Here is a 26,492-nt window from a genome sequence, read left to right as displayed (position 1 = left end):
ACTAAACAGGCTGAGCCGGTGAGCGACATGAGCTGTGGATGGTTTCTGTAGCCATTTAAAAGGGCGCTGGTGATCTCTGTAGGGGAAGCAGACTGGGTGGAAGGAAAGCAGGCATCCCTGCTGGGGTTACCCGCATTGCTGTTACCCGCCATAAATTAGTATAAGGGAAGGAAAGTGGAACATTATCACGCATGACCTCTGAGTTCAATGACCTGGAGCTGAATTTGCACAGCCGAGAGAGGTGCTACCTTAGAAGGGGCCAGACGGTACAAAGGATCAGGGATGCCTTAAGAGGTAGGGTTCGAGGGCTGAAACCCAACTAATGTGTGCCTTGCTGGAGTGAAGTGCGTGTTACAATGTTAGTAGGATTGTTTTTCCATAAGCAATTTGCAGTGCCGTTTCTTTCCTGGGCCTAAGGTATCTTGGTTTCGCTAAATAAAGACTTTTCAAAGCCAAGAATTCATTATTGAAAGAAATACTTTCATGACAGACACACAGCATTTTGGAACCTAAAAGGGCAGGGGGTAGTGGGAACGTCCATCACAGGTCTTGTTTGATATTCCTGGCGGATGCTGCTGCAAATGACTGCTGCACTTCAGGATGTTCTACTGCATGGTGATGGGGTGGTGCAAGAGTAAGTCGTATTTCCAGGCGGGGTGCACATCAGGGTGGGGCAGCGGGTGGAGTAGAACCTGGATGCTGGAAGGGGTTTGGAGCTGACATTGAAGACACAGGAAAGAGCTTTGACTGGGGCGGGCCGCACGGTTGCTCGCCTGCATGCTATGAGTGACTGATGAGTCCATTATGCGCGCCAGGATGCTTATCAGCTGCTTTGTGCTTTTCGTCTTATCCCTGCGTTCTCTGCGGTACTGCTTTTCCTTCCCTCCAGTCCCTGCAGATTTTTTATTCTCTCTGGCAGAGTGATCCATAGCTGTTTGCAGCATTCATCTGCTTGCTTTTTCGTGCTTCTCTGGCAGTTGCAGTCTTGAGCTGCGTACACGGGCAGCTGAGAACTCAAGGTCATTGTGAAAGGAAAAAAAGGCACAGAACAGAGCATGCATCTTGTATACTCAGACATTTTGCCAGACAGGAGGAGTTACAGCTTCACGATCTTAGCAAAATTTTCCATACTACCAAGAGAGCGGCACAAACCACAGGAGCCCCGAAATCGTGACTAACGGAGACTGGTTTCTTCAGGCTTGCTGGGGGTCTGTTCGCGTTAAGGGAAAGAAACGCTGCAGGGGCACTGCTAGACATGAACAGTTCTCCCAACATTTTCCACAGGAGTTAATCCTGGAAGATATCTCCTGCGGCGTGGTCACTGAAGCAGCGAGCGTTCTAACAGCAATGCAGATTCTTCCTCGGCCCCTGTTGGCAGCTTGCCTGTGTGCAGCAAGTCGCACCCCACCTCTGCCAGTGGTGCGGACGCGTAGGCCAGACTGGAGACAAGGACCACAGGGCTCTCCCTATAATTGCGAAGTCGCATTGCCCCATGCTCTGCTGAACTTTTTGAAGAGATCTCAAGAGGCTGATTACCGCGACTGGTAACTCACTATCAATGCTATTCGCGTCTAGGCATGCATGCATGCAGCCCTAACCTTCCTCCTCTCACTGAACATTTCCATCCTGAAATAAAAGCCGCTTACCGGGACTGCTTCTCTGTCTGTCTTACACCAGAGTACGCGCTACTGCGACTGGCTGCTTTTCTCCTGGCTTGAGAAGAGCTCCTGGTTCAGTCTGGACTCCGGTGTCTCCCCCGAAGCCCCAGTACCCTCACCTCGGTTTCGTCCTCCCTCCCCTTGCCTCCACCTCCCCTCCCCCCGTCGCTCTAGAAGTGTCCATGCGTGCTCCCTCGAATTGCGATGGGGTCATCCCCAAGTCATCCGTCCAGCTCCTTGTAAACACGGCAGTCCAGGGGGAGCATGCAGAGCGCGAGTTTCCCTCACGGCTTTGAATAGGCTATCCGCAGCTCCTTCACTTAATCCGCACTGCAAACGCGTCCCGAGGTCATGGCCCCTTTCCAGCATGGCCCTTGATATCTGCCCATAGGTATCGTAATTCCTATGTCTGGAGCGCAGCTGGGACTTCACAGCTTCCCTCCCCGCAAACACAGATGAGGTCCAGCAACTCGCCATTGCTCCATGCTGGGGCTCGTTTGGCGCGTGGAGGCATGGTCACCTGGAAAGATTCACTGATTGCACTCCACACCTGGGTGAGCAAACAGGAAGGGGATTTTAAAAATTTCTGGGGCATTTAAAGGGCGGGTCACCTGAGGCCAGGGCAGTCGAGTTTGAACTGATGAGCAGAGTGATTGAACAGGCATTCTGGGATACCTCTGAATACCTCTGGAGGCCAATAACAGCGCTTTTGGTGGCCACACTGGTGGAGCAGCGCTGCATCACCAGCACTGCAGTTGTTATTCCCCAGGCAGAGGAGGAGTACAGCCAGTGCTGTATCTCCCTGGATACAGCGCTGTATGTGCCTTGCAAGTGTGGATGGTGAGTAAGTTGCAGCGCTGTAAAGCCACCACCAGCACTGCAACTCTCCAGCGTAGCCAAGGCCTAATACTTCTTCACAACACTCCTGCCGAGGAGAAATATCCTCTCATTTTACAGATGGAGAAGATGATGAGGCAGGAAGCTAGGTGACTTGCTGAAGGATACACAGCCATCATTGCTGAGCTACAATTACAGCTGAGGAACTTTTTTTCTTTTTCTTTTTCTTTTTCTTTCCTTTTTTCACACTGCCTCTTGGATGGGCTGTTTTAGGGAAAATGGAGGATGCTGAAATACTTTCCATTTAAGAATGGCTTTCCCTTTTACCCAAGGTTTAGGAAAGGAGTCATGGTCTCCTTCACTTACTCTGAGTTAATGAAACGAACAAACAAAGATATATAGTTTAACATATTGAAGATAATGTTCCCAAAGATAAAAAGCAAATCACTATAGCAGGGGTGGCCAAACTTACTGGGCCTCTGAGCCACATACAACAATCTTTAGAAGTTCAAGGGGCAGGGCACATCTGCCGGGAGCCGGGGTTTGGGGCTTCAGCCATGCTCCTGCTGAAGTCCCGGGCCTTGGCCAGGGTGCCCTGCAGGACTGAAGCCTTGAGTCCCCACCGACCCCGCTGGGCAGAAGCACCTATCGTCCACTCCGCTGCAAGGCAGAGGTTTTGAGCTCCCCCCCACAGTCTGGTAGGTGGAGAATTGGGGGCCAGGGGCAGGGGGCGCTCCGTGAACCGCACTTTAATGGTAAAAGAGCTGCATGTGGCTTGCCAGCCACAGTTTGGCCACCCCTGCACTATAGACTTAAAACCTGCAAGATGCTAAGCACTCTGACCTTGACCCATTGAAGTCACTGGGACTGTTCCTGTGCAGTTAGACAAAGCTTGAAGTACCTTGCTGGCTGGGGTGAGAATGCTCAGCACTTCGAAGACTGGAGCCCTGAATGCTGCAGAGGAAAATGGAGATTTGAAAGAAAGACTGAGAAGGATATTTGAAACATTTTGTCAAAAGGGATGGAACCATCTGGATGACTGAAAAATCTTCACTGTCCAGTAATTGTTATAGCTCCCATTTCACGTCTTATTCTTTTGGCTACAAATATATTGAATGTTTGGCCATGTGATAGGGTGCTCAGAGGGCCGGGTGGTGGACCCAACTTCTGGCCCCTCTCTGTCAGGGTGATAGAGGTGCCTGTTTCTGACCCTAAGCCGGGAATCTTCTGTTTTCTATCTGCATCTAGGTCTCAACCCTTACTGGGGGCTTGGTATGGGGATCCAAGCCCTCCCTTTCCAAGCCAGGACCTTGTGGGAAGCCACACCAGCTGGGTCCTCCTTGCAGAGAGTCTAAGTCTGTTGCCCTGGGCTACTTCCTACCTATGTATCCCTCCAATTAGGGACTTGGTCCCTATGGTCCAGACTGTTAATCGCTTAACGAAAAACTGTCCAAAGGAACAAGGCCCTGCAGGAGGTTCTCAAAGGAGGTGGTGGCTGGAGAAGGCACTACTGGGGCCTTACCCGCTCTGTGGTCCCTTCTCAGGCTCAACCTTCTGTCTGGCTTCCTGAAGAAGGATTCCTCTTTCCTGCAGCCTGTCCACCATCTTTTTGTCTTGGCTTCTGAGCTCCTTTTAACCTACTCTTCCAGTCGGAGCATGCTTGGCGGGCCCAGAGGGGCAGGGCTAGGCCCAGTATTGCTTTTTAACCCCTTAGGGCCCAGTGTGGGGTTTATATATCCCATCATAGGATACAAGTACACTTTTAAACTAGACCTATTTAAACAGAATTGGTAAAATGAGGTAACCATATTTAAAAAGTTTTGTTTGTGTCTGTATGAATAGAAAGATCTGTATTATAATAATGTAAGGGAACCATCTTTGAATCCTGATAGATATGGAAGCTAAAACATGGTTCTCTAAAATGGTTATATTATTTTGCCATCTACACACATATGAATAAATCATATTTTAACATGGCTCAGCCATCACCACATATAAACATAGTGTTTATTCATTCCTGTCTTTAGGAAATCATGTGAAAAGATAACAAATTTTTTAACATGAGTAGAATGTTTCCTCTCTTGGTTGGCATCTGATATGGTTCTGAAGGCCTCTTCCAGGCAAGGGTATACTCATTCTATGCTGAAATCCTACGTGGAAAACTTTCAAGTATGGTCACAGTGATTTCAGTAAATATTCACGAAAAGAACAGGAGTACTTGGTGCACCTTAGAGACTAACAAATTTATTTCAGCATAAGCTTTCGTGGGCTACAGCTCACTTCTTCGGATGCATAGAATGGCACTAAGGTGCCACAAGTACTCCTGTTCTTTTTGCAGATACAGACTAACATGGCCGCTACTCTGAAACCAGTAAATATTCAGTAACCAAATATTAGAAACCGAGGAAATAATGAGTTATGGCTGCTTGTCTAAAAAAAAGATCACTGTTGATTTTATTTTTTATGGAGTCCCCTACATCAAATCTCTGTAGGAATTTATAGGTTCTGCATTACTATGGTATCTGAATGAGTGTATGTAGCACTTTACAACCACATAAAATAAGATATTTGCACTGAAAAGTTTACATTCCAGTTGAGAAAGACAAATATAAAACACAGGCAAATATTTCAGAAGATGATAGGTTGTAAGTGTTTATTCTGAATTCTTAAAGATATATTTTTATGAATTTTGACTATATATTTCTCAGAGACATATCATGATAGGGTATAAATGTTAAATGGTATGTTGCATTTAAATGATAAAGTGTAACTATTTTTATTAGCATTTGATATTATTTAGAACCACAAAATAATAATTTTATATTATCGTAGTTTTACAAGCAATTAGTGCAAAACTCTGTTTATAGAAGAGTAGAAGGAAAATTCCAGTTTGTTTTAATATATTACATAGGAAAATTCCAGTTTGCCATTCTTGTTAGAATTACGTGTGTGTGTGTGTGGTGCAACCCTTACCATGCAAATAAAAATACCGTTGGAGATGCAAATATATACTGCCTTCTATCAAAGGATTTCAAAGCACTTCAGCAATATTTAATGAATTTAGCTTTACTTTCAGAAGTTATGTATATTGATGTGTAGAAAATTGTTTATTGGAAATTTTCTCTGACGGAAAATGAATAATCTGCAGTCTCTTCATTTGTTGCAGGACACCGAGGCTTGTTTGACCACACTTTAAACAGCATAAGCTCAAGGATAACACAAAGGAGGCTACAAGGGACTTGTCCATTCGTCAGTCGTGGAAATTTTGGAAAACCTTCCTTGGGTGCAAACAGTTATAGTTCCCCATTTTTAAACCCCAGGAATGGTTTTCACACTATCCATTCAGAGAATAGCCCTGTAAAGCCGAGGATTGTTACTGTGGTGAAACCAAGTGGACACACACTCAGGAAGATCACATTGCTTCTGAACAGGCGATCTGTACAGACTTTTGAACAGCTGATGGCTGATATATCAGAAGCTCTGGGATTTCCACGTTGGAAAAATGATCGTGTGAGAAAACTTTACAACTTGAAAGGCAGAGAAATAAGAAGTGTTTCTGATTTCTTCAGAGACGGTGACGCATTCATTGCTATGGGAAGGGAACAGTTGACATTGAAGAACCTTGAAGTGGTAATGCAAGAACTTTTTCCAGGTAGCCCATATGCTGTTGGTATAATTCAACAAAACTTGGAACAGTCCCAAAAACTTAAGAGCAGGCTGTGTGACAAAGCTGTGGATAGTGACTTTGATGTGATGGAGATGGTCAAGAACTGCAATGATGCCATATCTTCTCAACTCGGAGCCAGGCATGAAGGCAAAATTCAACCTAAGACCAGACAAGAAGAAAAGGTGAAGGCCAAAAAAAAATGGGGCAGAGACAGTTGGGGCAGAGAGCAAGATACGAAGCCACCTAGAAAAGCCAGAGAAGCAGAAAGGTACTTTAATCAAGAGAAAAGTCTTGAGGATGAAACAGAAAAGAGTTCAGATGAGATAATGAGATGTGAGAAATGTCAAAGGGAGAGACAGCTCAGGCAAAAACTACAAAGGGAAAGGCAGGCTGATATCTCATTTGAGAGCAGAGACCTGAATATGGGAATGTGTCGGAGATATAATTTAGAAAGGAATGTAAAAATGAGGAATTGCAGGAAGTCTTCAGAAAACTCTATAGAAGGTAAGGAAGTTGAATGGAAGGATACTGGCTGTAGAAGGAGCTGGAAACCTTTACAAAGGAATGTTAATGAAGAGCTAGAAAACCAAAAAAGGAGTTTTGAGAAGGAAAGGAATCCGGAAAGGCATGAGAATCATGACAAAGAGTTAGTAAAGATAAAGAAAAATACTGTGGAAGCTCTGCAGATGGCTCCTGAAGCAAAGAAAGAGAATAGAAGCAGTTCCAGAATTAATCAAAGTTGTTGGTTAATGAAGGACTGTCAAGGAAATACAGGGAAGCCCATAAAAGTAAAGAGAGAGGGCAAAGAGGTGCGGAAAGGAAAAGAAGAAAGTGCTGTAGGGGAAGAGAATGTAGCATGTGGAGAGAATGAATTGACAAGGATGAAAAAGATGGGAGAACCTAAAGCCAACAAAGATGAAAACAAGCCACAAGAATTTGAAAGCACGAGGCTGAGGCAAAATATCCATACTAGAGCTGACGTGGAGAGCTATTATGAGATAGGCAGAACCATTGGGGATGGAAACTTTGCTATTGTGAAGGAGTGCTGGTGCTGCGACACCAATCAGAACTATGCCATGAAAATTGTTGATAAGTCCAAGCTGAAGGGGAAGGAGGACATGATGGAAAATGAAATTTTGATCATTAAGAGCCTTTCTCATCCCAACATAGTGAGTTTGATTGAGGTGTATGAAACTGAGACTGAGATCTATCTAATCCTGGAGTATGTCCCAGGAGGGGACCTATTTGATGCAATCATAGAGAGCGTAAAGTTCACTGAGCATGATGCTGCTCTCATGATAACTGATCTGTGTGAGGCTCTGGTTTATATTCATGGCAAGAACATTGTCCACCGAGATCTGAAACCAGAAAATCTTCTGGTAAGTACTGAAGTTTAGTTACGTTGCATCTGTCCAGAAATTATTGGGTTTTTTTGAGAGTGGGAGGAGAGTTGTGGATATGTACTTTTTTTTTTTTTTTTTTTTGCTTTTAAATAAATACAGTACAGAAAATATCCAGTAGTAGGGAAAAGATACACACTGTACTGTTATTTTAAAATAAATAAATGTACAAAGGTGAAGAGAAATCAGTCTTAGTTTCCTTACCATGAATACAGAGAGGCCTACCATATAGTATAGATACCTGCAATTGTGCACTTAAGTAAGTGCCCTGACTTTCAGAGATGCTGAGTGTTTGCAGTTCTTCTGAAAATCAGGCCTCTTATTTAGGGACCTATTTTTAGGCTCAAAAGTGCAAATGTTTTGTCTAACGTGTACTCTGAATCATAAAACATATCACATGTGAACCAAAAATTATTAAATAATGCCCATTTGACCTGTTAATTTGAAGATCACTTTTTCCATTGCAGCTATAGCACTCAGTCCAGCGCTCCAGTCCTTTACTGGAGATTGTATGGTGATTTCTAACATTGTAAGGATTATGTCTATTACTGATGATAAGAGCATGATGCAATTGTTTACTTCATGCACTGATTGATAAGTCTTCTGAAATGAAAACATACATGTCCCAGTGAAGTATGGTACTAAAGTCAGCTGACGTATTAAGCTTCTCCCAAAGAGCAAAATTCTAACTTGGCTCCCAATGCCAAAAACATTTACACGCTTTCTTAACTTCAAGCATATGAGCAGTCCCACTGAAGTTGATGGGACGACTCGTTATTACATGTAATCATGTGCGTAAGTGTTGCCATGATTGGGGCTTTGGATTATGCCCGTACAAGGTGGTAAAAGTGAGTTATTCTGTCTTGCTGGTCATGCATTTTTTACTCTTCACCAGTATTCCAAAATTCCAACCAGATGGAAAACTACAGATGGCTGTATTTGCATGTCTTGAACAACTCTAATTCCATCTGCTAGCAAAGGGGCATAGGAAAAAAACTGGACTCTTTGCAAGCCAAATCCCTAAAGGAACATATGCTTCTCATGAATATCTGGAGTAAGTCCAGTGTAACAGAGGACGAAGTAGCCTGTGGGCAGATACAGAATGAACTGGGGTAGATATGGAGAGCTTGCTTTGGAACCCAGGTGGATGTGTCTACCTTGCTGACAATGTGGGGACTGGCTCCTGGTGAGTGCTGGTCAGTCTCAGAAGGATTCCTTTGGATCTGATCTGTATGAGAAAAGAGGGAGGACATGGTTTGTGTCGAAGCAGTTGAGTATGGGGAGAAGTGTATTTCTATGTTATGCCTTGAGCAAGGCCTGCACACCCTATTATTTTGGCATGAAGGGCTCAGAATTCAAGTGCACTCTTTCTGAAGCTAGTTTTCCATTATGAACCAGGCCTCTTCGTCCAGACTACCAAAATTAAATCAATGCTGGTAAAAATACTTGGGGCTTGATTCTCCATTTCCCTGCATGTGTGTAGGTATTTATCCCAGTGCAAAGATTTTCTGGCACTTTACACCCACTTTGTACTGGTATAAATGACTACACAAGGTGCAAAGTAATGGAGTATCTGTCTCCTTGTGAACATTTACAGGATTAATATGTTCATATTGGCCACCCTGCTGCATACAGATAAGGTACAATGGGATACAGAAGATTTTATGAAGAGAAACGTTCCTACTGTTCAGCAGATATTTGCTTATATTAGAGCATGGATATTTAAAGCTAATGAGAAATAGCTGTTTACAAATTTGTGTGTTTATAGGCCTCCTACTGTTGTTTGGCTGACTTCCTATAATAGATACTGTTTGTAGAAAAACACCTCAACTGGTTGTAATTGGGTATATCAATCATATCATATTTAAGAGGTTGAATGGGCTATTAATACAAATGAGTTTAGGAACCTCCAGTATTGTTTTGTGTATTTGTAGATACTGCTGTGAAACACTGTTTGAAATTCTCATATTTATGAAAGCCTTGCAAGGAAAAAATCCTTTTAAACGAATGAACGAACAAATCCACAATACCCACAATATTTTAAAACTTAGTGTTAAAAGAAATATTACACATAGAGGTGTTACGGAAGGAGCTGAAATTGAGGTCAACACTATTTTTTAAATGTATAAAATTATTTTACAGTTACAGTGATGGCTGCTTGTCAGTCTGTGGGAAATGAATATATGCTCCACAACTCAAAAACTGCAAGCACAACTGGCACTGATTAGGCCCCTTGTTGGCAGTCTTGGCAGAGAGGACAAAGTCTGAATGAGCATAGGGACTGATCTGTCCTTTCACGCATAAACATCTGGAACTGTGCTATTGCTGAGCTTAGCCAGGGAGTTTAAACTTTATCAACCTGTCAGGTTCTGCAGAATGTCAGCTGTCATTTTGTTTTTGTTTTGTCAAACCCCTTTCTTTCCCCATTCTTCATGTGAACCAGGAACTGTGTTCATTTCTTTGGTGGGTTGCTTGTCACTGGGGTCCTGTATTTGTCCTATAGAATCTTAGGGCTTGATTGATATTCTATTTGAGCTAATTGATCTTTATTTCTAATTTATAATGGTTGTTGTTGGTGGTTTTTGTAAGGCACTTATGTGCTGTCCTGAACTATGATGTGACTGGAATAACATTGGAATATATTATAAACACAATACATTCAAGAAATAGCTTTTAACTTTCTGACCTTTTAATGTGACCCACTGTAGTACTGTTTCTCTGAGTCTTCAGAGAGACTGAAAAAATTGCATAGGACTAGGAGGAGCTGCTCCCAGTAATCTTAAAGTGCTGTCAATTGAAGACTAGCAATGACAAATGTCAAACACAAGCTAATAGTCTCATCCTGTTGTTGTATGCATTTGGCAGGCAATGGGGTATGGAATGGGCCCTGTGGAGGGGAGTGTCATCAGTTTAAACAAAGCGTTTATGGGTGTTGGAACCCTACAGTGTTTCCGTTTTCTCCTTGACTGTCAGAGCCTGTCCTCATACTGGATTCCATGACAACTTCCAGGACTTGAGGAATTGGAGGTGTGGTTGTTTGAAAAGTGTGAATTTTTTCCAGGTGGGCCTTGAGTCGTTGATTGGAGCGAAGGCTTTGAGCCGGGGCAACTGCTTTGAGCCATCAGCTTTATAAAAAAAGCAGCCAGCTACGAAGTGAGTGAGCTGCGAACTGAGGAGAAGCAAACACAGGAGTTTGCCTGTGGGGAGTTCCCACAGAGTTTTTGCCTTTCAGGCTTCTGTGAGCAGTAAATAGAACATCTGAAGAAGCTCTTGGACGATAATATGGATAGCGAGTGATCAGCAGTTGTGACCTTACTCGATGTGTCACATTTGTCTTTCTCCCAGAGGATAGAAGTGACTTCATCTGTACGGAGTGCAAGCTGGTCTCAATATTGGAAGAGAAGGTTAAAGGACTAGAGACCCAAGTATCAACCCGGCGTTGCATCAGAGAAAATGAAGACTTTCTGGATAGAAGTCAGTGTTTACTACTGCAGGCACAGCATGCTGAAGAATCAGAGAGGGCAGTGCAGAATGGGGAAGAAAATTGGCAGCATGTGACCTCTAGAAGAAGAAGGAGGAGAACGCATGTGCTCACAATACAGATAGAGGTAAAAAAATGTCTTCAGACTCTCTGCACAGGTACTATGGTGGAGAATGGTTTGGAAAAGTCATCTGAGGGAAGGGATAGAAAGAGACCCCATCAACCGGAAGGCACGGGATGCATTGTCCTAGGGATAGGGTTTCCATGACCACCACTCCCAAGAGGAAGGACGGAATCATCCATCTGCCGTCCAGACCAGGAAACCTGAGAAGTGTGCTGCTTGCCCGGAGTTAGAATTCAGGATGTGACGGTGTGTCTGCTGAGACTGATCGTGCCCTCAGACTGCTACCCTTCCTACTTCTCCATATGGGCATGAATGATACTGCCAAGAATGACCTTGAGCAGGTCACTACAGAGTATGTGGCTCTGAGAAGAAGGATAAAGGAGTTTGAGGCGCAAGTCATGTTCTCGTCCATCCTCTCTGTTGAAGGAAAATGCCCAGGTAGGGATCATCTAATTGTGGAAGTAAATGCATGGTTGCACAGGTGGTGTTGGAGAGAGGGCTTTGGATTGTTTGACCATGGGATATTGTTCCAGGAAGAAGGATTGCTAGGAAAAGATGGGATCCGGCTAACAAAGAGGGAAGAGCATGTTTGCAGGCAGCTGGCTAACCTAGTGAGGAGGGCTTTAAACTAGGTTCACTGGGGGATGGAGACCTAAGCCCTGAGATAAATGGAGAAGTGGGATACCAGGAGGAAACTCAAGGAGGAGGGTGCAACAGGGGAGGCGTTCTGATTCAAACTGAGAAAGTAGGGCAGTCAGCTAGTTATCTTAAGTACAGTCAAACCCTGCCATAACGCGCCCTGCCATAGTGCGAAATCAGATATAACGCGATCACAGATTGGCTCCCCTTTAAGGTACAGAATAATGCAGGTAGGTACTGTACCAGTGGTCCCCAACACCATGCCAGGGGAGAGAAGCTGCAGCCCCGCACCTGCTGGGGACAGAGAATTCCGAGAGTGCTGGCGCTGGTGCTCTCTGTCCCCTCCTGTCGGGGAGCCACGGCTCCTCTTGAAGCCAGAGGGAAGCCGTGGCCCTGCACCTGCCGGGGACAGAGAGAACCGGCGCCCGCAGCCCTGGAGTTCTCTGTCCCCAGCAGGCAGGGAGCCGCAGCTCCTATCCCCTGCTGGGCACTAGGCACCAGGGGCACCTCAATGCACTGCTTTGGGGACCACTTAAAACCTGACTGGTTTGAAATCCTGCTATACCATGACCCCGCATTTAGCGCGATGTAATTTTTTGGATCCCAAAGGTTACGTTATAGCGGGGTTTCACTGTACCTGTGCACGAATGCAAGAAGCCTGGGAAACAAGCAGGAAGAATTGGAAGTCCTGGTACAGACAAAGAACTATGATGTGATTGGAATAACAGAAACTTGTTGCGGTAACTCACATGACTGTAGCACTGTCATGGATGGGTATAAACTATTCGGGAAAGACAGGTGGGGGAAAAGGTGGAGAAGTGGCAATGTATGTAAGAGAGCAGTATGATTACTCAGAGCATCAATCTGAAGCTGGAGAAAAGCCTGTTGAGAGTCTCTGGGTTAAGTTTAGAGGTGAGAGCAACAAGGGTGATGTTATGGTGGTCGTCTGCTATAGACCACCAGACCAGGAAGCTTTCTTTTTTCTAGATGAGGCTTTCTTTGGACCACTAATAGAACTTTCCAGATCACAGGCCCTGCTTCTCACGGGGGACTTCAATCACCTTGACATCTGCTGGGAGAGCAATGCAGCAGTACACAGACAATCCAGGAAGTTTTTGGAGAGTGTTGGAAACAACTTCCTGGTGCAACTACTGGAGGAACCACCTAGGGGCCGTACTCCTTTTGACCTGCTGCTCACAAACAGGGAACACTTGGCAGGGGAAGCAGAAGTGGGTGGCAACCTGGGCAGCAGTCGCCATGAGATGGTCGAGTTCAGGATCCTGAGAAAAAGAAGAAAGGAGAGCAGCAGAATATGGACCCTGAACTTCAGAAAAACAGACTTTGATTCCCTTAGGGAACTGATGGGCAGGATCAGGATTAGCCTAGGAGGCTAATATGAGGGGGAAAGGAGTCCAGTTCTGGTGACCAGACGTCCTGATTTTATCGGGACTGTCCCGATATTTTCTTGATTGTCCCACGTCCCGACCAATGTTAGGTTGGGACACTGGACAAACAAGCAAAGGCTCCAGAGCCTGGAAGGGCTCTCGCTCTCCCCTGCCCCGACTCCGCCCCTTCCTTCCCCCAATGGATCCCTCTCCAAATCCCTGCCTCCATCCCTACCCCCTCGCTGCCCCATTGGGTGCGCGCTGGGTCCCTGCAGCAGGCCCAGGCTCGGGGGGTTCATGGATGCCAGAGCAGCAGCTGCCGAGCTTGGCCAGCGGCCGCTTCCTCCCCCCATGGCAGTGGGAGCTGCAGCAGTGGCTGCTCTTGAGTCCCGCTGCCCAGGTGGGGAGAACAGTCGCCGCCTGGCCCCGCAGGCCACCCCGTACTCTCCCTCCAGGTACTGTGCGTAAGTCCTGCCTGCTCAGGGCCAGGCTGGGCTCATACTCACACTGGCCCCGTGCTCCCTTGAGTCTCCTGGGCCTCCCTCCAGTGCTTGTGGAGGAAGGAGGAATCGGGGATGGGGGATTTTTTTTTTATTTTTTTGGTCTGCCGCCATTTTTTTCCCTCTGCCCCTGCCCTGCCCCCACCGGCGTCCCGATATTTGACTTGGGTGATCTGGTCACCCTAAGTCCAGGAGACCTGGCTATATTTTAAAGAAGCCTTATTGAAGGTGCAGGAACAAACCATCCTGATGTACAGAAAGAATAGCAAATATGGCAGGTGACCAGCTTGGCTTAACAGGGGAATCTTTGGTGAGCTTAAACACAAAAAAGAAGCTTACAAGAAGTGGAAACTTGGACAGATGACTAGGGAGGAGTATGAAGATATTGTTTGAGCATGCAGGGGTTTAATCAGGAAGGCCAAGGCACAATTGGAGTTGCAACTAGCAGGGGATGTGAAGGTTAAAAAGGGTTTCTGCAGATATATTAGCAAGAAGAAGAAGGTCGGGGAAAGTATGGGATCCTTACTGAATGGGGGAGGCAACCTAGTGACAGGTGTTGTGGAAAAAGCTGAAGTACTCAATGCTTTTTTTGCCCCAGTCTTCACAGACAAGGTCAGCTTCCAGACTGCTGCATTGGGCAGCATGGGGAGGAGCAGCCTCAGTGGTGAAAGAACAGGTGCCTGTCCAGCTTTTCTTAATAGTCCTTTACAAGTCCACGGGGCCAGATACAGTGCATCCGTGGGTGCTGAGGGACATGGCTGATTGCAGAGCCACTGGCCATTATCTTTGAAAACTTGTGCCCATCTTTGAAAAAAAGGGAAGAAGGAGAATCTAGGGACCACAGACCGATCAGCCTCACCTCAGTCTCCGGAAAAATCATGGAGCAGGTCCTCAACTAATCCATTTTAAAGTACTTGGAGAGGAAGGTGATCAGGAAAAGTCAACATGGATTCACCAAGGGCAAGTCATGCCTGACCAACCTGATTGCCTTCTATGATACCCTGCTCTGTGGATATGGGGAAAGCGGTGGGCGTGATATACCATGATGTACTGTAGCAAAGCTTTTGATATGGTCTTCCACAGTATTCTTGCAAGCAAGTTAAAGTAGTATGGATTGGATGAATGGACTATAAGGTGGATAGAAAGCTGGCTAGATTGTCGGGCTCAATGGGTAGTGATCAATGGCACGATGTCTAGTAGACAGCCGATATCAAGCGGAGTGCCCCAAGGGTCGGTCCTGGGGCTGGTTTTGTTCAACATCTTCATTAATGATCTGGATGATGGAATGGATCACACCCTCAGCAAGTTTGCGGATGACACTAAGCTTGGGGGAGAAGTAGATATACTGGAGGGTAGAGCTATGGTCCAAAGTGACGTAATCAAATTGGAGGATTGGGCCAAAAGAAATCTAATGAGGTTCAAAAAGGAAAAGTGCAGAGTCCTGCACTTAGGATGGAAGGATCCCGGGCACTGCTACAGGCTGGGGACTGACTGGCTAAAAGGCAATTCTGCAGAAAAGGACTTGGGGATTACAATGGACGAGAATCTGAATATGAGTCAACAGTGTGCTCTTATTGCCAAGAAGGCTAATGGCATGTTGGGCTGCATTAGTAGGAGCATTGCCAGCAGATGGAAGGAAGTGAATATACCCCTCTGTTTGGCATTGGTGAGTCCACATCTGGTGTATTGTCTAGTTTTGGGCCCCTCACTACAGAAAGAATGTGCACAAATTGGAGAGAATCCAACGGAGGGCAATGAAAATGATTAGGAGGCTGGGGCACATGACTTAGGAGGAGAGGCTGAGGGAAGTGGGCTTATTTAGTCTGCAGAAGAGAAGAGTTAGAAGGGATTTGATAGCAGCCTTAAGCGATTTGAAGAGGGGTTCCAAAGAGGATGCAGCTAGGCTGTTCTCGGTGGTGGCAGATGACAGAACAAGGAACAATGGTCTCAAGTTGCAGTGGGAGAAGTCTAGGTTGGATATTAGGAAAAAGTATTTCACTAGGACGGTGGTGAAGCACTGGAAGGGGTTACCGAGGGGGGTGGTGAAATCTCCTTCCTTAGAGATTTTTAAAGCCCGTCTTGACAAAGTCCTGGCTGGGATGATTTAGTTGAGGTTGGTCCTGTTTGGAGCAGGGGGTTGGACTAGATGACCTCCTGAGAGCTCTTCCAGCTCTGATCTTCTGTGATTCTACGATGAGAGGAAAACTAAATTTTTCCTCTGTGTAGTGTTGCCCTCCACCTATCAGTGGCAACTTTTGAAGCAGTCATTTGCTCTCATTGTTTTTGTTTTTTACTTCTCTGTCTGTCACCTCTTCCACACTCAGTGCAGCAGAACTGGGAGGCATAAGGGCTGTGGATGCACTATGGAAACAAAATATGCCCAACAACAGGTGAATGCAGCTGTTCTGTCTCCCGCCGAGCAACTAACTCAGTCTGCTGAGCTAAACTTTGCTGTCGAGCAAGCAAACTTTGCTACTGCAGATGTGTGGTTGACTCTGTCTCACAAAAACAAGACACCTGTTTAATGCCAGTTGAAGAGGTGTAGGAGGATTTGACACCTCTTGTTAAACATGGCTCAGCTTCATAGTGTAGACATGGCCTCTAGAGAAAAGGAGCAGAAGTAGCTATGGTCAGGCTAATAGAGAAGGGAAAAGAGAATCCACTGCTGCAATGGCCCTTCCTTCCATGTCAAATAGTGGCTTGGTAATAGAAATCATATGTGGGTGCACAGTGATGGATGCATTAGAAACCCCTAACGATGATGTTGACAGCAGTAACCGCCATGCTTTGTTGACAAGATTGTGCTCTGTTCCATGGAACATATACTGTAGGCTTGGGAGAGGCAGTCTGTTTTCAGCTCAGTAGGCTGTGGAGCTGTGGATCTTGGTCACATCATTCAGATTATATACTTTGATCTCAGAAGGAAAAAGAGATTGACAAGTAATTTATTCTACCAGAGTGTATAAACATTTGGGTAGGGAAAGTCTACTTCCTTTTCTGCTGCCTGATGAAAGGCTCTATAGGAGAGAGAGAGAGAGAGAGAGAGATGATAAGCAGGGCCAGCGCTTCCATTTAGGTGACCTAGGCGGTTGCCTAGGGCGCCAGGATTTGGGGGGGTGGCATTTTGCCACCCTTGGCGGCAATTCGGCGGAGGGGGATCCATCCGCGTTCCGGGTCTTCGGCGGCAATTCTGCGGCGGATCCTTCACTCACGCCGGGACCCGCCGCCAAAGCGCCCGGAAGACCGGGAGCCGCGGAAGGCCCCCCCCGCCGCAGAATTGCTGACAACGACGGGGAGCATGGAAGGACCCCCGCCTAGGGCGCCAAAAACCCTGGCACCGCTCCTGATGATAAGGACAAGGATAAAAGGACTGTGTGGAGCAATGATAGCCACCCCACCTGGACTGGCTTTTAAATTGTTTCCAGGCATAATGAGCTAGCAGATCACTATGTGGTTGGAGTCTCCAAGCATCCCAGCAATTTACAGCACTTTCTTTTTTTTTTACACAGCTATAAAATATATCAAAGATGTTTAGTATTCCTACCTATTTTGCCGCTATGTGAAAGGAAAACAAATCGGTGATGTTCCGAAATAACAGGTGATGCACCATCGCCACCTTGTGTTGGAATGAGAGAGTAGAGTTGAAGATCAGTTGATAAAAGAGAAAATACAATATCGCATTCAGTTGAGTGGGGTTTTGCACAGGACCAGCAGTCTGGCTGCATGGAACTCATTGCAGGACTGGGGCCAATGTCCTCAAGTTTGTAAATGAGGATGTGAGAATTTCACTTTTATTTATCTCTTAATAAGATAATTTGCAGGATTTGAGTGGCAGTTGGGTATATTTGATATGCATTTATTAAATATTAGAAAAACGTTCTGTGTATATGTATGCAGGTGTACATAGACATCTACATACAGGAAGCACATACATATGCAGTGTATATAAAGACTTTATGTATTTCGATTGTATCCTTGTATCCTCCTTGATCTGGTGCTTGTATTCTTAGAGTGTGAGCTCTACTAGGTAACCTGGACTGAGTTTCCCTCTGTCAGTGGTTGGCAACCTGCGGCTCGTGGGCTGCCTGCGGCCTGTCAGGGTAATCCGCTGCTAGACTTCATTTACATCTGTGCAACTGCCTGCAGCTCCCGGCCACTGGGAGCTGCCGGAAGTGACAGCTAGGCTCGCGCCACTTCCTGCAGCTCCCATTGGCTGGGAACGGCGAACTGCGGCTACTGGGAGCTGCGGGCAGCCACGCAAATATAAACGAATGGTCTAGCGGCTCGCCAGTGGATGCAGGCCACAGGTTGCCCACCACTGCTCTATGTATAGACAATGCTCTAGAAAACTGTGGTTGGTTACCTTTGTATAAATAATAATGTTTTTTGCATTTTGTCAGCTGTGCTGCTGAGAAATTAGAATACAAAATATCATCAGGGAATTGACTAATTCGTAAAAAAACCCAGCAGGTTTGGGTGTGCGTTACTAAGAAGTGGTATGGATTCTTTATTAACTATGTTATTAATACATACCTTATTTTCTTTTTTGAATTGAAAATGTCTTTTTAAAAAAATTTTGCTTAATGGATTTGGGAGCATTAATATGTTTGAAATTTTTGCAATGAATGCAAATGTACTTTGACTGGGTAGTGCATATGGGATAGCAGAACTCATCCCATCTGTGCCCTCGGTTGTTTTGTTGCAAGCACCATCTTGAATTTTTGGCCACCTCAGGCTGTGATTCCGGAATGTGGGGTGTGCTTGGCATCTCACATTCTAACTTATCCCTTCAAAACCTGAGAAGTCCAGATTTCTCTGGATTTTGCTGGATTTCTTGCAGAAAAGTTACCCACATTTCTTTGTTTCCGATTTTGATAGAGGTTAACACTTTCTCTTTCAAAGCAAAGACATGATAGTTTTCTTTTAAAAATTTAGTGTGAATACTAAGTACTGTACTAATATTAAGAATATTAGTATACTCACTAGCATTTCTGCATTGCTGGACTTTCTAGTACTTTGGTTTCTCAAACGTAATGTTTCATTAATTATGGTTTAAAAAATTAATATTAAATATCTGTACTAACAAAACTAGAATGGAAGGTAGATTTTTGAATATTTTCCAGAGGGATACCAGAGATGTAATCTGCCAATGATGTATAGTGATGAGAAGAATGCTCCAGAGTCAGGGTCCCCCCCTCCTATCCTTTCCATGTTATTCCTATGTTCAACCCCACCAATATCCATTTCCATAAAGGATGTAGAGTACAGATTTGGGCAGAATAATGTGCAAATTTCCGGGGTTTGAAAACCCTTAATAGTGCCATATAAATGAATCAAGTTGAGGGGAATCAGTTTGCAGTGCTACTACAAAGTTGATATCTGAAATTGATGTGACCAGAAACGTTACTAGTAGTGTGAAAGAACCCCACAGCTTTTTTCTTTGTGAAGCATTTAGTTTCCAAAGGCAGTGATGGTGGGTAAATTAACATTGAAATCTCTGTCTGAAACAAGAACAATTTCGTCTTCATTCATATCTGCTACACCGCCTGTTTTTTCCTTGGAAATTGCTGAGTAACACAGTTTATAGAAAAGCAAGTTTTTTCTTTTTCATTTATAGCTTTTACTTCTGAAAATGTTCATGTCTTTTTGACTTTCTGAATGTACAGACTGTTTTTGCTTATTGGTATGTTAATTTTACTTCATTTGGGCTAACTTGAATTTGTTACTGTTGGTCTAAAGATTTTATCTTCTCTGTTTATCCCCATCCTGAATTTCATCTGTTCATTTGCTTCTCAAACGCCTTTGGATTAAAGATCTGTTTTTGTTTTGGTACAGGTTCAGCATAATGCAGATAAATCTACTACGCTGAAACTAGCAGATTTTGGCCTTGCAAAGAAGGTTACGAAACCCATATTTACTGTGTGTGGAACACCAACATATGTTTCCCCTGAAATACTTGCTGAGAAAGGTGAATATAATATCAGTTTTTAAAAAATGAATTACTCTGTCTTTTCTATTCATAAAATATTTCTGTGCATTGCTTGTCACTAAAGAAACCTAACTAATATTCCTATTATTAATATATAAATACTAAAATGTATATTCTTCTCAGTTGACAAGAATCAAACTACAATAGATTATGTTTGTTAAAATTGTGTAAAGAAAGAAGAATTGTTTTGGTGTTACTCACTGAAGATTCCTGTTTTCTTCTACCTCGTGGTCCAAGCCCCTACAGTCCTATCAGTGCAAGAGGAGGCAGTGAACCTGAATGGTCACAGTAAGCAACAACCCAACATATTGGAAGATCAAGAGAGAGAAGGAAGAGTTGAGGAGTTTCTTATCTAAATATATTCAAACCTGGAAAAGTTTTGGGGTTCAGTTTGGCTCAGGGCATGAGTGTGCTGCTTGTGGTTCTTGTTTGTACAGCAGACTCATCCATCTGTAATTATACAGAAATACAAAGGAAACTCGGGATCTGTTTACTGCTTGTGGAAGGGAATGTGAACCTAAAAATAACTGGTTTACAAGGGTAAATGTTAGTTGCATTTTTCAATTAAGCTATAATAGACGCTGGTGGTGTGACGCTGACAATGTTTGAAGAGGAAAGATGCTATGGAAGCACTATTATTATAAAATGATAGTATAGTGTAGTACACAGTTTGTCAAGAGGTGCCTTGGTCGCTACTTCTTCCATTCTCCACTCTTGGTTAAAAAACTGAGTTTCTTAGCAGCAGAGAAAGCTGTGGATCAATGGTGTTTCTTAAAGAATGTAATATGAAGCCGGCAGTTCGTTGCAAGTCTGAGTTTCATCTCTAAAAGGTATTTTTGGTAAGAGGCATTTAACCTGTGGTATGAAAAATGATATTTTCCTTTCTTTTCCCTAGGCTATGGACTGGAAGTAGACATGTGGGCTACCGGTGTGATACTCTATATTCTGCTGTGTGGCTTCCCTCCTTTCCGAAGTCAGGAGCGAGATCAGGAAGAACTGTTTCAAATCATACAGCTGGGTCACTATGAATTCCTTTCACCATACTGGGACAGTATTTCTGGTGGTAAGATTCATTACATATCACCTACCTCAGGATCTTAGACTGTCGCAGTATTTTTTAAAACGTGATTTTATTCCTCAGTTCATATCAACAGCTGTGTGTATAAACATCAGATCTGATACATTTAAATTGGATATAATTCCCTTTCTGAAGAGTAAGGGTTTTTTTCTGCAGTCTGGCTATAAATGTGTCTACAATTACGGCATCGAAGCAGTACGTTTGGTGATGTTAGAGTGTGAACGTCTGTGCAAAAAGACACACAAGGATAATGTCCAAGGGTGACACAGTGACCCCATTGAAGGCAGTGGGATTCCTCATCAGTTTAATACTTTGTCTGTCTGCAGTACCTCTTTTGAAAACCCTTGTTCAGCAGTACCTTAAGTCTTAAGCATGCACATAGATCTCTGTTCTTCCACAGGCCTAGCACCAAGTAACCAAACCTGGCAGCCAGAAGCTCCCTCAATTGCTTGTCCTCCTCTGGTGCCTTGCAGATGAAATCCTTTATCTTGTAAATCCTTTATCTCTGCCCTTCTGCCTTCTTATGGGTGACAATGGTGATGCCAAAAGACACATTAGGGATATGTCACCTTGTTGTACTATGGATACTGTGCTATATAATTGATTATGTTTTTGCTATATATAGTATATGTTTTATAGTAAGAATTAAGGTAATAAAATAAATAGAATAGTGAATACTAGTGTTAGCCATGTTTTTAAATTTATCTTTTGCAAGTAATAGAATTTTGTCTGTGTTTATGTTAATTAAATTAGAGACATTTTGGAGACCCAGGCTCCAATGTGGAAAAAAATAGTTACAAAATTTAGTAAGGTCTAATTTACGATGCCTTTTTCTTTCAACATAAAACACTGCTATTTGTTATTTTTTGAAGGTCTCTGCAAAGAACGGTTTGTGTGAATGAAGAATGTATGCAACAATGTATCCATTGTTGAAGCCAGATGGCCAAGGGGGGAGAATTAAAAAAAGTGAAAAAATTCAAAGACGCCAGAGAACCATCAACTGGCATCCATGGTTGAGAAGGGGTAGATTAACGACCCAGAGGTGAAGACTAGCATCCTTAAAACACCAAAATAATTAATTAAATCAAAACCAGACCACTACCAAAATTGACCATAAAATCTATCTGGTTACATCGCATTATGAGTCAATGTACAAAATAAAACCCTTGCAAATGGGTATGCCTCGCCCTGCCTGCCACCACAAAACCATGCAGTAAAAATATATCTCTAGGCACATGCATCTAAAATAAACTATAAAATATAATCCGTGTTGTATATGATATACAATGTGTATGTATTGTATCCTAAAAAACAATATTAAAAAAAAACAGCATTAGCTAGTCACCAATAAATAAGTGTAAATGCAATGCAAACATTTTATACATTAATAATCACACTTACTACCTTCCTAACCTAAAAAAAGCCCAAAGTACCGTAATCACCCCCTTAGTTAACTTCTCTATTTCTCTCGGTTTGAATTGGCAAAAATTAGCTAATCATTTGCTTCTAAAAGCAAAAGTCACTCAGTTTTAACAATAAACTCAAAAAATATAAAAAAGCAAATTCTCCGAAAAACACATGCAAATAAAAATACAATTAAAATCGCTGATTCTAAAACCCCCCCCACCTTACTGCATATCATTGGTATAATGTTTTTTACAAACTGGTCTCCCACTTCCAAAGGTATATTATCAATCATGCTTCATCCATTGTTAATTGTATTGGTACTATCCTATATTTGCCTAATGAAAAATAATGTTTGTCAAATTACAACCACATGCTCCAATTCGCTTCCAATATGTTGCTATAAAACAATTACCATATGTACTCATTCATAAGCTGAATATTTTTGGTAAAAAAGTGACACATCAAAGAGTGGAGGTTGGCTTATAAGCAGGTCTACACCAAAATTTGATGTTTTTAAACTCTATAGAATCATTTAATTGAATATCTAATACATTATTGTTTTGTTTACTTGGAGCATCTGCAGGCATGGAGCCCCTCAGCTCCCTGTGACTGCGGTTCGCTGTTCCCAGCCAATGGGAGCTGTGGGAAGCCCCACTTCCTGCAGCTCCCATTGGCTGGGAATGGCGAACTGCAGCCAGAGGGAGCGGAGGGCTCCATGTCTGGAGACGCTCCAAGTAAACAAAAGGTCCCGACCAGCCAGTGGCTTATCCTGAAGTCCGGGAGCCAAAGTCTGCCAACCCCTGAATATAGGGTTGGCTTATGAAAGGGTCATACAGTTTTTGCTGTTTTTACCTAACTATCTTGGGGGGTCGGCTTATAAATGAACTGGCTAATGAATGAGTATATACGGTATATAAAATATGACCCACTCAAAAATTGTTCTCAAGGGGTCAAAAGGGGGATTATGTTGTGCCATTGGTACTGTGCTATATAATTGGTTATGTTTTGGCTATATACAGTGTATGTTTTATAGTAAGAATTAAGGTAATAAAATAAATAAATACTAGTATAAGCCATTTTCTTTTTATTTATGTCTTGCAAGTAACAGACAAAATCTTGTCTGTGTCTGTTAATTAAATTAGAGGAATTTCGGAAGCCCAGGCCCCAATGCGGAAAAAATATTTACAATATTTAGTAAGGTCTAATTTGCAATGCCTTCCTTGTTCAGCATAAAACACTGCTATTTGTTACCTTTTAAAGGTCTTTGCAAAAAACTGTGTAAATAAAAAATGTATGCATAAAAAAATGTAAAGGCCGTTATTAAAACCAAATGGCCAAAAAAACAAACAAACCCAGCAACAAAAAAACCCCTAACCCTAAAAAACGCACAAAAACGCCACCCTCCCCCCATCAAGGCTCATCCATAGTTAAAAAGGGGCAAATTAACAACCCTAAGGTAAAGGCTAGCATCCTTAAAACAAAATAATTAATTAAATCAAAACCAAAGAAAATAACCCTCCCGAAGGTGTTTTGAGCCATCAAAAAACAACACCCACTAAAAAGTAACCGGTCATAAACTAACACAGCAAAATCCATAAACTTCAACAACCCCCCCTCAACTATAATAACAAAGTGCTTTGCCATGGGGCTTTAGGTTCGTCTTGCCAACAACTCCAAAAGCATCAAATCACAACCAACAGAACCCAACTCTCCTCTGCAACCAATTTGGGTGGCCACTAAATTAATCCAAACTCTAATCTAATAACTATAAACATCAACTGGCGAGACTGTGCGCATAGTGTGTGTGTGTGTGTGTGTGTGTGTGTGAGAGAGAGACTGACTAAAAGCATATGCTAACTGCTGTATTCTCAATAAATGCAGCGTGTTGCCTTTTCCCCATTAAAAAAAAAAAAAAAATCTCATGTGCTTTTTATAAGCATAACAACCTCATGGTATTAAATTCTGATTCCAGTCACTGCACTGACTCAGTGATAGTCATACATATTGTTATGGCAAAAGTAGTAAGAAAATGGAGATAATGTTTTATTTGGTTATCACTGGACTTCAGGCCATCAGCATCATCACACTGTACTTTTTTTCCCCCTTTTCCTATTTTTTTTCACATGAAATAGCTGCGAAAGATCTGATAACCAGGTTGTTGGTGATAGATCCTCAAAAGCGCTACACGGCTCAACAAGTTCTTCAGCATCCCTGGATCAGAACAGCTGGAAAAACCAACAGCAGAAACCTACAGAGGGAAGTGACAATCAATATCGAGCGCCACTTCCGGAGCCAGCGCAGGAAGGGAGTTGTAGATGACGACACATGAAACCCCTTCTTGTTAATCTAGTCCTCTTTGTTTTTTCCTTTCCTAATTGAATTGGGCCCATAGCTTGTTGTTGTTGTTGCTTGACCTTTTTCAGGTTTTGAGACTCTGGGAAAGTTTTGTAAAAGCAGCAGGGAATCCTGTGGCACCTTATAGACTAACAGACGTTTTGGATCATGAGCTTTCGTGGGTGAATACCCACTTCGTCAGATGAATGCAGTGGAAATTTCCAGGGGCAGGTATATATATGCTAGCAAGCAAGCTAGAGATAACGAGGTTAGTTCAATCAGGGAGGATGAGGCCCTGTTCTAGCAGTTGAGGTGTGAAAACCAAGAGGAGAAACTGGTTCTGTGTGGCAAGCCATTCCACAGTCTTGCCAACTACAGAACCAGTTTTCTCCTCCTTGGTTTTCACACCTCAACTGCATAGAACAGGGCCTCATCCTCCCTGATTGAACTAACCTCGTTATCTCTAGCTTGCTTGCTAGCATATATTATACCTGCCCCTGGAAATGTCACCTCCTCTCTCTGCATCATCTGACGAAGTGGGTATTCACCCACGAAAGCTCATGATCCAAAACGTCTGTTAGTCTATAAGGTGGCACAGGATTCTCTGCTGCTTTTACAGATTCAGACTAACACGGCTACCCCTCTGATGGGAAAGTTTTGGAATTCCAAGGCCTGGTCCAGCACCCAGTGAAGTGACTGAGTCTTTTCACTGACTTCAGTGGGCACTGGATAGGTCTACATGTGTCCTTTTTTTTTTTTTGAACACTGAACTGGGTCTTTATATTACAAACTGTTTTTCTTTTATAGATTAAAAGTTTTTGCTTTTGCAGTTAACATCAGTAATGATTCCAGAGTATTTTCTGTACTTATTTTTATGGTAGCTGCCAGAAGTTTTGTGTTTATGGCACCTTGTTTTGGAAATATGTATGTAGACACCCTGGACGTAACTTCTAGACCAAGCCTTTATACCAGTTACTGTTAGTGACAGAAATTATAAGTAAACAAAATATAAAGGAATATATCCTTTAACTATAGGTTACATTAAATATGATGGAAGCTACGTGTATTCAATATAAATAGAGGTGAGCTGATCCAGGTAGAGAAAAATTTGAACCCCTCTTCTTTCAGCAGTGGGATTCTATATTACGAGGTCAACTCAGACCTCTGTGATTTGGCTTATTATGTGAACACCTAAGTATGTATGAGGGAATAAAAATCCTTGCAGTCTTACTCACAAAATTAGTTACCTAATTAGCTATTTTGTGGTGTTAGGTATTAGGAAACATCCTTCCTTGGTCATTTTCAGAGACAGAACAGTAGAGTGGATCATTGGTCTGTTACGATATGCAATTCCTATGTTTCTATATTGATTCTTGAGAGAGAGGAAGGATGTCATGGCTGGTAATTTTTCATGGCAGCTGTGCAAGAATGTTATAACATTTTGTTATGTGCTGCTGAAGAGTCTCTTTCTTCCTTCTCTGGGAACGAAAAGTCTGGGAGGGTGAGCAATTTCTGTGGGAACTCTGTCTCTCTTTTATGAGGTGGAGTGTGGAGAATAGTTACTCTGTTTTTTGAAGATCAGATTTCTCCTCTCAGATCCACACTGGTGGTTATGGATTCCAGTATTCTCATGTGCTACAGGAGGGAAAAAAGTTGTGGGACTTCTTAAAGCTCTCCTTAGCCCCTTCTCTGATTGTTTTCTTCCTCTCAACATAATAATTTCCCTCTTCCTCCTCCCTCCTCTGCTTAATCCTCATTTGATTCTTCTGGTGTCTGTTGCTGGGCTCCTTCCTCTTGCCACCTTCTGCTGGTGGCTTATGCCCCCCTTCCCTGGTGTTTTACGTGGCTAATCTACAAGTATGAATAATGGGATGAAATTAAATAAAAACTAAAATCAGGAAAATAGTTCTTATTATTCTATAGGAAAGTCTCCCAAGAGAAATAGAAAAATCTTCAGTTCTTTAGTTATTTAAACTGGACAGGATAAAATGTT

General features: G+C 43.2%; 1 protein-coding gene across 1 annotated transcript; it reads left to right on the top strand.

Moving 5' to 3' along the window:
- Positions 1-5,663: 5,663 nt before the first annotated feature.
- Positions 5,664-24,610, top strand: DCLK3 (doublecortin like kinase 3). The gene is made up of 4 exons (XM_032780207.2): positions 5,664-7,541; positions 19,527-19,659; positions 20,576-20,743; positions 24,298-24,610. The coding sequence occupies exons 1-4, from the start codon at positions 5,955-5,957 to the stop codon at positions 24,492-24,494; spliced, it is 2,085 nt and encodes a 694-aa protein (XP_032636098.1). The 5' UTR covers positions 5,664-5,954; the 3' UTR covers positions 24,495-24,610.
- Positions 24,611-26,492: the final 1,882 nt, after the last annotated feature.

Source organism: Chelonoidis abingdonii, chromosome 2 (assembly GCF_003597395.2).
Source record: "Chelonoidis abingdonii isolate Lonesome George chromosome 2, CheloAbing_2.0, whole genome shotgun sequence".
Taxonomy (NCBI): domain Eukaryota; kingdom Metazoa; phylum Chordata; order Testudines; family Testudinidae; genus Chelonoidis; species Chelonoidis abingdonii.
Note: the sequence above shows the minus strand (reverse complement) of the source record. Positions and strands in the feature narration are given on the sequence as shown.